This window comes from Rhea pennata, chromosome 24, assembly GCF_028389875.1.
Source record: "Rhea pennata isolate bPtePen1 chromosome 24, bPtePen1.pri, whole genome shotgun sequence".
Lineage (NCBI taxonomy): Eukaryota > Metazoa > Chordata > Aves > Rheiformes > Rheidae > Rhea > Rhea pennata.
Genome location: NC_084686.1, coordinates 3613958 through 3628397, shown reverse-complemented (window position 1 = coordinate 3628397; position 14440 = coordinate 3613958). Strand labels below are relative to the sequence as shown.

General features: G+C 38.3%; 1 protein-coding gene across 4 annotated transcripts in view; it reads right to left on the bottom strand.

The window, feature by feature from the left end:
- The window catches only part of ARHGEF12 (Rho guanine nucleotide exchange factor 12), a 78226-nt gene that overhangs the window by 4920 nt on the left and 58866 nt on the right, over positions 1 to 14440 (bottom strand). For all 4 annotated transcript variants that reach the window (XM_062594378.1, XM_062594380.1, XM_062594379.1 and 1 more), the window contains 13 exons: positions 13788 to 13913; positions 12863 to 12977; positions 10084 to 10184; positions 9753 to 9830; positions 8064 to 8139; positions 7490 to 7657; positions 6846 to 6933; positions 5783 to 5872; positions 5559 to 5632; positions 5031 to 5258; positions 2728 to 3213; positions 758 to 1071; positions 95 to 167 (listed from right to left, as the gene is read on the bottom strand). In XM_062594378.1, the coding sequence (XP_062450362.1) occupies positions 95 to 167; positions 758 to 1071; positions 2728 to 3213; positions 5031 to 5258; positions 5559 to 5632; positions 5783 to 5872; positions 6846 to 6933; positions 7490 to 7657; positions 8064 to 8139; positions 9753 to 9830; positions 10084 to 10184; positions 12863 to 12977; positions 13788 to 13913 (2017 nt within the window). The remainder of the gene's footprint in view (positions 1 to 94; positions 168 to 757; positions 1072 to 2727; positions 3214 to 5030; positions 5259 to 5558; positions 5633 to 5782; positions 5873 to 6845; positions 6934 to 7489; positions 7658 to 8063; positions 8140 to 9752; positions 9831 to 10083; positions 10185 to 12862; positions 12978 to 13787; positions 13914 to 14440) is intronic.

Below are 14440 nucleotides of genomic sequence, written 5' to 3'. Positions count from 1 at the left end.
TAATTGGCTTTGTGCTCTCTGGTTAATGCCTGAAGCCAATGTGGTATATGCTATCAATTTATAGAGATTCAATGAGCAAAGGTCTGTTGCATACGTGAATGCTCTCCTGTGGAGGCTGATCCAGCCAGCCCTTGGCGACGGAGAATGGTATAGTCTTCCTCAACCTCCTAAAATAAAAATAAATAAATAAAAGAAAGAAAGAAAAAGAAAGAAAGAAAGAAGGCTTCGATGGAAAGGGAATCTCCAACACATGCAAAAAATCATTTTGGAAACAATGCATTTACAAATCTCATTACTGCTGCAAATTAGCACTTCCATTTGACATTAGCAGCAACATGCAACGTATTTAATAAGCTTTTTTAATGTCAGTTATTTATTTTCCTTAGGTCAGTGGTCCCTTCAAAACTCTACTGTTGCAGATTTGCATCAGCTTGTCCTATCCCACAGGAAAAGCCTGAACCTCTAAACTGGTATCAAAGTAATATATATACCTCGTACCCCTATCTACACACAGCTACTTGCTTCTTCTGACCCAGAACTTAATGCAAGTGAAACAGCAGCAAGTTGCTGTTTCAAACAATTTGACAGGTAAGAGTCAAAGAGTGAAAAAGAATGACTGCCTTCATTACCTACAGGGAAGGAGTCCTCTTGCAGTTAACTTTCTTCCCCCCGCCCCCCAAATTACTTCCAGGCTCTTTTCTAAAACAAAGCCTAATCAATACAAAAATCCAAAAGATTGCAGAGAAGCATACTATACCTTTAATTTTTCAAGGTCATTCTCTATCTTCTGAATATACTGCATCATCTGCATACGTGACTTTATAGAGAAATGAGGGCTTCCCACAACTGAGCAGGACTCTTCGATTCCCCCCCAGCGTGAGGCCATCATCTCCTCCCCAAACGGAGAGCTTCCTCCATCCGACTGGGTGTCTCGTGGGGAAACTGGCTGCCTCTGTGCAGAGTCCAAAGAGCTGCGGCCACCTGTAGTGCACTGGAGAACTAGAGACGATACCTCCTCATCTGTGGAGCTCTCCTGCACTGTTCCATATCCATCAAGGATCAAATAATTTCCTGTTAAGAGAACAGATTTTTACTAGCATCTCCAGTTCAATAATAACCAAGAATCACTGAACTGCAGACAGTTTAAGCAGACTCTAAGAAAGATAAGTGGTGAAAGACCCATCTCTTGAGACATTTTAAAATGGATACAAAAAAGCATTTGTGAATACTACATAGAATAGTGATTATTTTAGACCAGACTAGCCTGGTTCTGAATTGGGCTTCAGAGATCATAGATGGTTTCTGGACTGCAGTTTGAGAATTACCTGATTAGATGACCTAATCACCTTTCCTTTTGTTCTTCCAAACTTGGTGTTCGTATCACAATGTCTGAAAACCTTCTGCTTATATTAAATGGTACCCAACAAATCAGACTGCTAGATTTAAAAGTTCCATTTACCACTTATGGTACTGAAGCTGCTTTTAGATGGGTTAGCTACCAAATACAGTTTGCTAATGATATGTTATAAAGCAGTTATAAACAAAAATGTTTTCACAACCTGCACCTAGCAACAGAATTGTTATAAATGATTTCTCTACAGTATTAGACTAAAGCTAGCATGTGGAAGCAGCATTAACTAAAACTGGCCAATCTAGTTTTAATGTCAGTTAAGGCAGTAAACAGTGTAAGAGGTGCCAAGTAGATTAAGATGCTTCAAGATGTTGGCTGAATTTTAGTATTTTCAAATGTCATAGTAATTCAGATAAAGAAAAATTATCTTCAATATAGAGTTGGATTCAGACAGTCAGAAATTGGCTAATTTATGTTGACAGAATCCAATTTTTAAATAAAAGCCTACTTATGGATAAGTTATTTCAAGACTAATAGTCATACAGAAATCTACCTACTACTAGCTACTTCCACTGTAACATTCACGTGAGCAACCTGTGTGTTAAATTTAGTGCACTGTCACCACTTTGGCTTATTGGAATCAAAGGACTCTGCAAAAACAGTGTGCAAAACCCCATGAAAGTGCTTACAGTTGCTGTCTTAGAGCTAGCTTTCTGCTGAGTTAACAGCTCTAAAATCATCTTGATGGCTGGAAGAAATATGCTTTAAGATGCTGCCGAGGTAACCATCAAATATAGCGTATGTAACAGTAATAGTACAAATAAAATAAGTTTTTAAGAACTTCAGACTGGTTGTGAGGTGACAGGGCACAATTACAATACAAAGCTAAACTGTGAGTTTTGTTTTTCAAAGCTTAACCAGAAGAAACCAATATAGTAACTACAAAATAGCCTAAGACATTGCGGGGGGAGAGAGGTCTGTGTGCACAGACTAAGGCAGTGCTATCCCCACAGGTACCAACAGTTAGCTTAGAGATAACGTGGTCCAGCAGGAACAGCAATCAAGAGCTTGCACTGCGTCCATACCTCCGTAATTACGGTTTCTCACAGTGTATTAACCACATGGTATTTCAGCTTCTCTTGTTATAAAATAGAATATTCATCAGGTATGTATTTGTACAGCCCTATTCAGGGCTAAAATAACTTCCAAAGACTAGAGAATTAATTTTCAATGTCCTGTACCATACCAGCAAAGAGGCTTCACCAGGAAAACATATCATGATTTTCTTCAAGTATCTTCTATTTAATATTGAACTCAAGTCTCCAGTATCCAATCAGGACAAACTGTCTTTCAACGAGTAAATGAAACATGCTTACCTGAGATCCGTAGCCGCATATCCTCTTCCTCCTTCCTTTCCATTAGTTCACTTTCAGATGGATTTTCATCACTGTGAGCTTCTCGAGCATCAAAAAAATGTTCCCCGCTTTCATCAGCGCCCATACCTTCCAGCTCTGTGGTTGAGATCTCCAGATTCATACTTATGTGGTCTATTGCTAAGTTACTACTTGATCTGGGGTCTCTCGCTATGAGCTGCATGGCATCCTCTGAAGCTGATGATTCAGCTGAAGTCCGGAGGCCGTAACTAGCCGTGGATTCACTAGCGCCAGTTCTCGGAAACATCCGGTCTGCTCCAGGCTGGGGACATTTGCCATTGTCAGAGTGCTGTAGTCCAAGCTCACTTCCACTCTCAGTTTGGGCTTCTTGGGATACAGTCCTAAACCTGGGAAAGTGCTGCCGGTCTTCAAGGCCCCTCTTCTCAGAAAAGCCAAACTGCTGTACCAACAGCTGCTTCAGCAAGTCCACTGCAAATAGAGATAATATTCACAAGGCTTCATAGACTGCAGCCCCTCTAACACTGACTAAACTAAGGGCTGCTCTTTCAAAAAGAGAGACCTCATAGCAGCCAGTCCTCTCATTGCTCCCGTCAGGAAAGACAGGGGTAAAAAGAAATAAATAAAGTCTGCATCCGTGTACCAACGGATTATTTATTCCCTGTTTCACTTTGCAAGTGAGGACAACCCACAGCAGTACATGTCCCATCTTGCTAAGGGGAAGACAGATCAGGTATTCTACTAAAATTATCCGCAAGTGAGTGATAGCACTCTCCATCCCAAATGGACTAAAAATTACGGCATTAATAGGGGATTTCCACCTGAGAAACAAGCACATTAAGACTATTTCATTAATTCAACTTTGAAATGACAGATCAAAAAAATACATTTTCCCAGAAAGTTCATATAAATTTACACTTATTTGAACTTCAATCCACATTCCTTTAGCTCTCAAATTATCTTAACAAATCACTTCAGAATAAGGTCACATCGTTCAAAACAAAGACAAGAAATTGCCAAGACCCTAAGAACACTGTTCGTTCTCACCATATAATGCTCATTTAATACCCCAGAAAAGCTATGAGTTCTCTTGTCAAAACGCGAGAGGCCCACTCACATTTTGCTGATAGCTGCTTTTTTTAAGTCATGAGATGTTAGGTCACTGATACTAACTTTATACAGCCCACAGACTAGGATTCTCTTATCATTGGTCTCTGAGAACAAGTATTAAGAGCACTTGTAAAGCATTCAAAATTGGAAAAGGAATTTGAATCCTGTCAGAAAAGAAACTCAGAATGGATTAGAAGACTCGAGGTAAACTATTAGGTTGTTGAAAACTGTCACTTCTTGTAAAGATTAGAGAGAATTTAGGGCAAGAATACAAATGCTCTGCATTTTAGCAAAAGCAAGGAACCTACAGAACAGCAATAAGGACTATTCACTTCAAGTACAATTCAGAACGTTCACCTCCATTTCAGAGCTGCCAGGGAGAGGTATCAGCATTAACGAATTTGTTCAAACTTTAAGAGGTTATATGTTTAGGGACAAAAGGAATTGCAGTGCTGGATATGACCAAGCAGGTTACACACACCTGTATTCTCCCTCTAAAAAATGGCTGATACCAGAGAATATAGGAAGCAATCAGAATTTTTCTAAAAACCAATTTCATGGAATAATGTCTATCAGGGAAATTTCTTTCCTACTCACTCAAGTGTTGAGCTACTTAGACCCAACTATCTCTCAAACCCTTGGTAAATCTGAACCTAAATGTTTGTCAAGTTTGCAAAACATCCAGTCTCTTTTGCACAATTCTGCAAAAAAACAATGTGAATTCATATTCACCAACTCATGCAATTTCTCCTGTATTACTTGCCCAGTGTTGTGAAAAGAAGTCCACAGGCTGTGTTATCTTTTAAAATACTGCTGACTAGCAATGATACTTCACAACCCTGTGCAAAACTCTGCTATGACATTTTGGCACCAAAATATTTCATGGACAATAGGTTACAATTCATTATTACCTTCACTTTATACATAGGAAAACCATAACAAAACAATCACATGACTGCCTAAAGCCAACGAAAGCACCAATATATGAATTTAGAACTTAAGAATTCCTCCATGTTAGATTCATTTTATTTTGCTATGCTGTGATCTGCAGGACAGAGACACATGAATTTTAACTAAAAGGAACATGAGGTATTATATTACCTCATTGATTCAGATGGTTAATCTAAGAATTCCCATATCCAAATCACACCCCACAGATACTGCCCACACATACTTACAGTTCCTTAATGCATCCAGTGCCCATTGCCCTTCAGATACTGAAGGTGAATTGGTGGTCGTGTCTTCATAGCATGCAGAAGAATCTTTAAGTGACAGGTCTGTCTGATGCACTTTATCAAACTGTCTTTCTGTCACAAGAAGACTTTCTACTTTGGACTTTTCAGACATGATGGGTGAAGACGACTGAGCGTTCAGTATCAAGGGAGATTCAAGGCCCAAATCTTTATCTTGTAAATAGAAAACATACACTCATGTTAAACAACTATTTTAACTATGACGTGAAACTGCAGAAATTTCTGCTTCACATGGACACCTCTGAAAACACTAAAAAAAAATAAAGAAAAAAAAAAGAAAAAAAAGAGGGATATTTCAAACAGGTTGAGTTTGAGTTTACTTCCTTACAGGACTTGTAAAGAAGTCTTTCCTTTCCAGAAAAACATCAATGCCACCAGAAGATCCTCTAGAAAAAGGAATATGGCTTGGCACATTTGCAAACGTGCCTTGTAGCAAATCTACTGCTCCTGTACCTGAACTTTGCAGACTAGCAGGAATGTCATGCTGCTCTTTGAGCTTCTGCTGCTCCTCTTCTTCACGCTCTTCTCTGCGAGGAGCAAAGAATGAACACATTCATTTAGTCACGCGCATCTGAATTGCTGCATGAGAGTCAGCATTTGGCTGACAATCTCTGAGCAGAAGAGGGGTTACTGGAAAAAGAAAACCAATCCTTCCTCCCCCAGCTACTGTCACTTACTCGCCAGGTCCTGACTGTGGTAATGGGATGACTCTTCTGGTAGTCTCCACTTTTACGGTCCCTGCCATCTGAGCTATAAGGTCCTGCCATCTACAGTAGAGAGAACAAATAAAAACATGCAAGATGTGAAGTATAATGACACTGCTGCATTGAACGCTTTCTAAATCCAGCTTATAAAATTAGTGCTTTTCTTAACTGTTTTTCTTATCAACAGGAACATCTAATTTTTTAAAATCTATTACTGTCAATGTCTCAGTAGTATCTTGCAGCCACAAGTTAAGTGCTACAGCGTAACGCTCACCTCACTAGATAGTCAGTCTTTAGCATAAAGAAATGAATGATGGGACCTTAGCAAGAGCTGTCAGATGAGGCACTTATTTTATACACAAATATATAAGAAAGCATTAAGTAACATTTCTTGCATATTACTGAACAGTTTCATATATGATGCTCTAAAACAGTTGATACATATCATACAAACAAGTCTATGCCCTGCTTATACTTCAGAACAAAAGCATTTGTACCAAAGAGGAAGAACAGTTTATCCAGGGTTTGAAATTCATGCACTAGGGTGCTTATGATACCAGTATCAAAGTCCTGAAGTCTACCTATTTCAGCATGAAGATGTTGGATGATTTCAGTGACTTATCAGGTACTCAGTTACATAACACCAAATCACAAAGGTAAAAAGTATCTTTCAGGTTTTTATATATATATATGTATACATGTATATATATATATTTATTTATACACACACGCACACTATACACATACTATACTGTGTATACACACATACTACACATACTATATAAGTACCATAGAGTGTGTGTTTATGTGTGTATACATACACACATTCTCACTAAAACACGAGTATACAAACTTTCTGAGAGTGATGACAGACTACGCCTTTGGTACTTCCCACCTTGGCCAATATAACTATGTTCTCCCCTGAGCTTACAGAAGTAATTCATGGACACCTGCACAATACCACAGGCAAGTAGATGTAAAAGTTCTCTCAAGTACAACAAATCAAACAGCAGATGGAGCTGAACCAATTACTCACACATTCTTTTCTGAAACAGTCTGTGCCACCAGTTCATAAATATGAGCACCATTTTCTGACATGGAGATGACGAAAAAAGCTTTGTTATCTGAAGCAATGCAGGGAGGAAAGAATTTAATTAGATGCCATGTATTGTACAGTTTTCTGAAAATTCATAGAAACCAGGCATAATCCCAACCAGAAGCAATGATAGAAGAGTTTTTGAAATACCTCTCCAATGCTACAATATACAAATATAATTGTTTCCCTATCCATGAAATTTGTCTATTAGTCCTAAAAGAAAAGAGCTGTTACTCTTCAGACTACTTTGAAAAAGATTTATTTCCTCTCTTTTCCCTCCTAACAATTTTCATTTCTACTGTACCTTTCATCTAATAAGGTCAGAGTACCTTAACTTATAAGCCTATTTAAAACTCAGATCATAGCATCCTTTTAGCTATTACCTGTTTTTATAATTAGGTAACTGATACAGAAACATTTAACAGCTCATTCAGCATCACAAAGCAAGATGCTGGAGAAGCAAGAGTTAAGGCAACATGTTTTTCCATATCCTATTCTAGAATTTTAGACAAAAGCATCTTTCCTAAAGTTATTAAATTGTCATCGCAGCTTCCTCTTTAGTTTTCCGCATCGGTTACACTGACCTGTTGCCACTTGACGAACCAGAACAGTGTTCAATTTGATGATAGGACTGAAGGTGTGCTTGCTATCAGCTGTGGATGCCAAGATTTTGCTGTGACACTTCAGCACCAGTTTATCATCTTGTTTCTGCAACAGCACCAGAATGTCCTCCAGAAGCAGAGTGTAGAGATCTGGACAGAGTGTAAACGAGCCCAGAATGAGTTAAAGATTCATGGTTTTCTATCACACCCTTGCAGAAAGAAAGAGGCTGCATTTTCGATTACTCATGCAGAGGCAGTAATCAGTGCTATGCCATTCTAGGCAAGGCTTGCAAATCTTCCTCATCAAAACTACAGCAGAGAGCTACAGATGGGATTGGATCATCTCATGACTGACTGCTGTGTCCCTGCATGGCCTTAATGATACTCCAGCACATTTCAGAATTGACAAGAATAATTTCATCAACTCTGAGAAACACATAGGCATTATTAGAGGCAGCAGCAGGAATCATAACTGGAAACTGCAGATACGCCTTCTCTCTCCCCCTCCTTCTCAGCAAACACACACAAACCCAATTCTAGACAGGACAAGACTCACCAATAGTTTTGTCACGATTAACCTTCCAAGTTAGAGGTCCTTCATGAAGCATTTTTCTCTTAGTTAGATCCAAGTTCTGTCAGTAGGGGAAGGAAAAAAAAGTAGCACTGTGAAACTTCTATTGAAGCAAGTAATAGGAAAGCACTGGAACTTCAGAGGGAAGGATACGGATTGGCACTCCAATTTGGAGACTAGCAGCTAAATCCAGTCTGGAAAAAGTAACATGGAACAGGAGTGGAGTACACTTGTACAGCAAAACTTCTGAGTGGGTTTGTTATCACTCTGCCTCACTCATCTGCTCTCATGCACATGCTGAGGGTGAGGGAGTAAAAAATTTTCCTTTTACATCAAGTTCCTAAGGCATTAATGTTGCCTAATTTCTAGGAGAAGTTTTTCCAATATCTCTTCATATTAAGTTTGTAGTTCTAGTATTACAATCAGTTAATGCTTCAGCATTTGATTTGCAAGTCAAGCATGCCGACAAATGACATATTGATATACAAATCATTCCAGTGATCTGATGGACTTTATAATGTCAATGGATTCTTCAATCATTTCCCTGCTTGTGACATTTAGATCTGCAGGCAAGTGGAAGTGACAGTTTTCACAAGTCATTCCTTCCAAGTCTCAAAGTCTAAAATCAATGACAGCAAGATTTTATAACTGCCAGTAAGTTCTTCATTTCCTGACTAAATGCTTGCAAGTTTATTTGTGGAAGACTACATGATACAGTTTTATAGCAAAGTCTTCATATAAAAATTTCTTTGGATACACAGTGACCTTAGAGAAGAGAGAGGAGTAATAAATAAATTACATTGAACTTAAATAAGATATAGGCATAGGCAATAGTCAAAATGAAGAAAATAAAATCCTGATATTGAGGAGAAAGTGGAAATCAAGTATCCCAACATGAGAAAAAGGGGCAGAATAGAATGAGAGTCTTTGTGTGGAAGTTATCTATTTGGACATTCATGAAAGAAAGGAAAACCAAAAAAAGGGGAAAAAAAGATTTATTTCTAGTTGCAAGTACCTATCGGTGCTTACAATCCACTTGAAATACGGAACTTTTATCAAGTTGGTCCTGTCCCAAAGATGTGTTTTTGTCCATTCCAATTAACAGCAGCCTATGGCAAGTAACCAGCTCCACTAATGCAACTGTAAGAATTTACAGGGGCCATGAAACACAGCACTCTAACACTGGACTTAAATTTCTACCTGGTTATACCTGTGGATCTTCTACATAAATCAACCTGCATACAAGTTCTTCTTTCAAAGTCATTTGCATTTCTACACTTCACAGCTCTCTGAGGCCTCCTCTGTTCCGACAGCACAACTAAGTGATCAAGTGAGAAACATCCATAAGACAATTCACCATCCACCAGCTATCTTTGATATGATACAGAAGTGCAATAGCTCACAGTTTGTTAAGATTTGGCTCGTGGAACTTAGAAGCTCCATCAGCACTTCTATTTGCAGAATGAAGTTGCTACATCCATAGAGACTTACAGGAAGACACCATGACTCAGATTTCCAAACCCAATCATTTTGTTCAACTTCTGTATAGAAGCACCATTTCTCTCCAAGGACCATTTGGCTGTACATCTGAATTTGTAGTAGGAAGAGTCATAAACTTAGCTACATGGTTGCAAACACGATTCACATAGCAATCACTTCAAGACCATCACTCACCCTGAACTCATCCATCATGGGATCCTCAGACTGCTTCAAGTAGGACAGGTCAAGACGACGCTGATAATCTTCCAAATGCTGGAAAAGAGGTAATGAAGTTGGTCGCCAATTAGTGCAACTCGCTAGAGCCAAAGTGCAGGCAGTCATGAGTACTTCCACATGTTCAAACACCTCAGATTCCTGCTCTCATAGGAACAATGACGCCACAAAGCACCCTTAATCACAACAAGCGTACAAGTCACAAGTACAGAGATTGCAGGTGTTTTCAACAGGTTGTTTCCCTTCATCTGTCTTCTTCCCAGCCCCGATGCACACTTCATTCTCCTCCTACCTGCTTGTTTTCAGATTCTTTAACAGCCTGGTTCACGTGGTTAAGGACTTGACGACAATGATCTGCTGCTTTCTTCACTTTCTCCTTCTCTTCAGGCAGTTCTGCAAGACAGCAAGAAACTGTAAAAACACTCTCCAATGAAAGATGAAAGAGCCAGAAATCTAGTACAGTCTGCTGACCTTAAATCTGAGAAAAGGAACTTATGTTTGCAGAATAACCTATCAAAAAAGCATGACATTTCAAAGGGAAATGAGATTTAGGATTGGAGAGAATTCAGTCTGCACTGCAGAAGACACAAGCCTCAGATGATGACCGTACAGCACAGAAAGCACTTGTAACTATTGCTTTTCACAGGGGCTTGTGACAACTATCCAAAGTATTACTCGCTCCACAAACCTGCATCCAAGAAGTATTCAAAAAAATCTTAAAATTTTACTAAGACTTCACACTGATACCAAGAGAGTATCAGTGTAAATAATTTAAAATGACACACAGCCAGCTAGTCCACCAAGATGAATCCTTGTGCACATCTTTTTTGAGTGGCTGACTTTGCAACTTACTACTCATTTCTGTCTTAGTTTCTTTGAATCCTTTTTTTTTTCTTTTTTGGAAGAGAGAAACAACTGAAGAAATATGTCCAAAAACACATTATACATTTTTCCATTCAGATATCCTGCATTTGATATCTCTGCAATAAAATCTCTGACAGCATACATACAGTCATTTTTTTTAAAAATAAAAAACAATCTCCCGCTACTGCAAGGGCAAACAAGAGTTACCTTCCCAGCCAATGCCACATAACCATACAGAGACAGATACAAGTGAATCCCATCAATTCTCACTCACACAAGACATGTTATGAATCTAGCTAACAGACAAATAAACAAGTACATCAAGGATAGTGCAGTATCACATGCTTTCTTAATTATGAATAGAGCAAACTTGAAAACGTAGTATATTTTGCAAGAATAATGAGATTTCACCACAGCACATATCTGCTAGTAAACCTGAAAAGGCATGTTGTCAGATTATTAATCATGCTCTTGCCTGTTACCCTGGAAATATCTTTCAGTACAACACATCTTAGCTAAATTTCATCCTTCAGAGGAACATGAAAACCTTCAAGAACGGCTACATCAATACACTTTTGGCCTCTATTATGTAGTATAGTACTTCTTTACAAATTCAAACTATCTCACATTCTTAGTTAACATTATATTGATAACATTGAAGTTTTAAATATTAAGCTTTTTTGAATCATCACTTTGTGGAGTAGGTGAAATTGTACTGTAATTGTGCATTCTTCCCAGAGATTGGGAATCTTGAACAAGCAATCCAAGAGTTCACTAGCAAGGATTGATTAAAAAGCATACCAAAACAACCCCACTCAATCAATACACCTAGGAAACCTTGACCTTAAGAAAATCAATTCATTCTAAATTATCAGCTTTTTGTTCTTTCTTAAAGAAACAAGTTGCTTTGCCCATAAGCCTCAACACTACATGATTTTTGCTTAGATTCTATAATACTTCCTTTTTTCCCTTCAATGCTCACAAACATATGCTATGTCTATCCGTGCTTGTTTAACAACAGTATAACTCAACAGGCTTTTATCCAGATTCTTCATTTTCACTTTTATGTTACTAGTGAACAATTAGGGATTTCTGTTGTTGGAAGGCCTTACGTTTTCCCTCTCTCTCACAGGCATTTACCTGGAAATTCAAATTCACTTAAATGTGCTTTCTTAAATGTTCCATCTAGCCACCTTAATGTGTTGAAATATATATATTTTTTTAATCAGAGTATGTTTATTACTGAAAACTAATTTACTGAAACAAATAAAACATTATCCCTAGTGACTGAATTCTTTCCAATTATTTCATACTTGAAGATTTTAGAAAGAAGTTAAATATACCAAGACAAATCTAGAAATAATAGGCACACTACTGACTATTAAAAACAATAATCCAAATGCAACTTGCCCCTTAGTAAGTTCCTAAACTTGGGTTTTCAGAACATACAGTAAGGAATAAGTATAAGTATATAGTTACTCTATACTTGCTCTTTTTCTCTGTTTCCTCTTCTTTCAAATATACTTTTAGCTACTGCTAGAGACTTGGCTAGACAAACCTTGGCCTTAAACCACATGGCAAGTTCAAAAATCCTTACAAATACCTCATTCTGTCATGTACTGTCATGTGCTTGCATACAATCAGAAATTAAGAGTGCAAAGAAAATATCTTCTTGACTTCAGTTTATAAAAAAATAACAACAGTCATTGGATAATGAAGAAACAGGCTAGGAAATGGAGGGTGGAGAAGAGGCAATCAAATTTCTGTTTTCCTCCTTTGAAGGAGCAAACAAATAGCAAATCAAGTTGCTTCATCAGTAACTTTCACAAGCAGAATGGTTTGTTTTATCTACAAAATTAGAGCAATGCTGACTCATTTTTTTAAAAAACTACTTTTAAATGATTATATTGCACTCTACATTTACTATAACCCAATGCAGACTGCCATTCACCTATTTCAAATTGAATTTCAACTTTTTTTCCCCTTAAGAAAAAGGAGTTTAATTTAGAACTAAGACTGGATATATTTCTTCTATTAAAATAACCCATTTTCAGCTGTCCTCCTGTGAAGAAGGCAGCAGTGGGGTCACAATGAAAACAAATAGTGACCCATAAAATTGAGCTGTCCTTCAACATATGTTTTGAAATCACATTTGCTTAAAAACTCTGTGGAAATGCATGCGCTGGCTACCATCAGAAATACTCTACCTGTGTACTTAGCAATATTATCCAGCAGAAGGGGGTACTTAGTCAACCTCTGCATCTCAGTGGGAATGATATCCTTCAACTGCAACCGTCGACACAGCGGATTACTCTCAGCATCCTAAAATTAATCAGCACAATAACTGCATTTGTCATTTTTATTAAGACTATAATTACCTGAACGTGTAACATCTATTCATCATATAAAAGTCTGTTACTTCACTTTCCGGTAATTAAATACAAGACAAGAAATGCCAAGATTTATCATTCAGACAACACATCCCCTCTCCATTTGCAATTATATATAGGAAAGGCTCATCACAAAAGCAGCAGCTTCCTTCCCTCATTACTTCATGGAGGCCTCGTACCATCTCCAATCAATCTCAGTCACTGCCATAAAGGCAAGACATCAGTTTAGTATCTCACGCTATGGCAAAACTACAGTACATTTTTCAAAATAACCTCAATCCTTGTATTACCAGAGTTCTTCCCAGCCTGTGGTAATGAAGATAATGTACTCCTCTCCAAGTGCAACACATATTCAGCCACTCTTCTGGTGGGCGGAATAGGTGTGCCACATCTGTCTTTTGCCTGTGGCATGCAATAAAATTGTAGTACTGCAAGCAGTTTTCCCCACAGAAGAATTCATTTCCCTTGGAAAACAGCCACCTCAAACAAGATGTGATCTCCTGCCTGGGACAGCATCTGCTTTCCTGCGTTCTATCAGGACATCCTGCATTTCTCAGAATTAAAGGCTTCTCAACCAGAAGTGATTAGCAGAGATAAATACAGCACTGGAATTGATCCCAATCTGAAGGCAGCATTACACATAATCTCATTAATTATGATAATTTTGTCTGCAGCCCTTCATTATCCTACACTGGCTATAAGCCACATCCTCAAGCAGTTCATACCCTTGCATAAAATTCACCTGCACAAATGTCTGGAAGCGAGAGTCCTTCTTCTGACGTGACTTGATGACCTCTAGAGCAAAGGGCTGGTTACTGCAGAAAGTGGCAGTTGCATGTTTCAGCTTCTCTTCTGCTGGTCCACTAAACTGTGTCAGAAAGCCAAGAAAGTCAAATTTAGACACAGGGAAGTTCAGCATGTGCCAGTGTGAACAGACATACAGCCACACAGCAGCACTAGTCTCAAACGGAAGAAAGAAATCACTTTGACAAAACATGAGAACTCATTTACATGGAAGAGAACATTTTAAACATCCTGTTTTTAAAGATTTCCTCTCCTCATTCTACTGAGAAACCCCTTCACACCTCAAGACTCTCCAGATCTCTCTCTGCCCCTATCATATCCAACCCTTTTCAAAATGCCTTTCCTATCAACACTAATAACAAAAATATTGCAAGGTCTTAAACACGCTGCTCATTCAGAAAGAATACAGTGCCATGTCACCCTGGTCAGCCATATGGCGAGCAGAAAAAACTGCACTTGGATGAATGACAAGGGATTATCTACCAGACTACTGGCCAGCACAGTCATGACCAAAGTTTTTGTTGTTTCGCAGGGACACCCCTGTCTAAACATCAGAACATAGCATAACATGAGGGTTGGACTAGATGATCT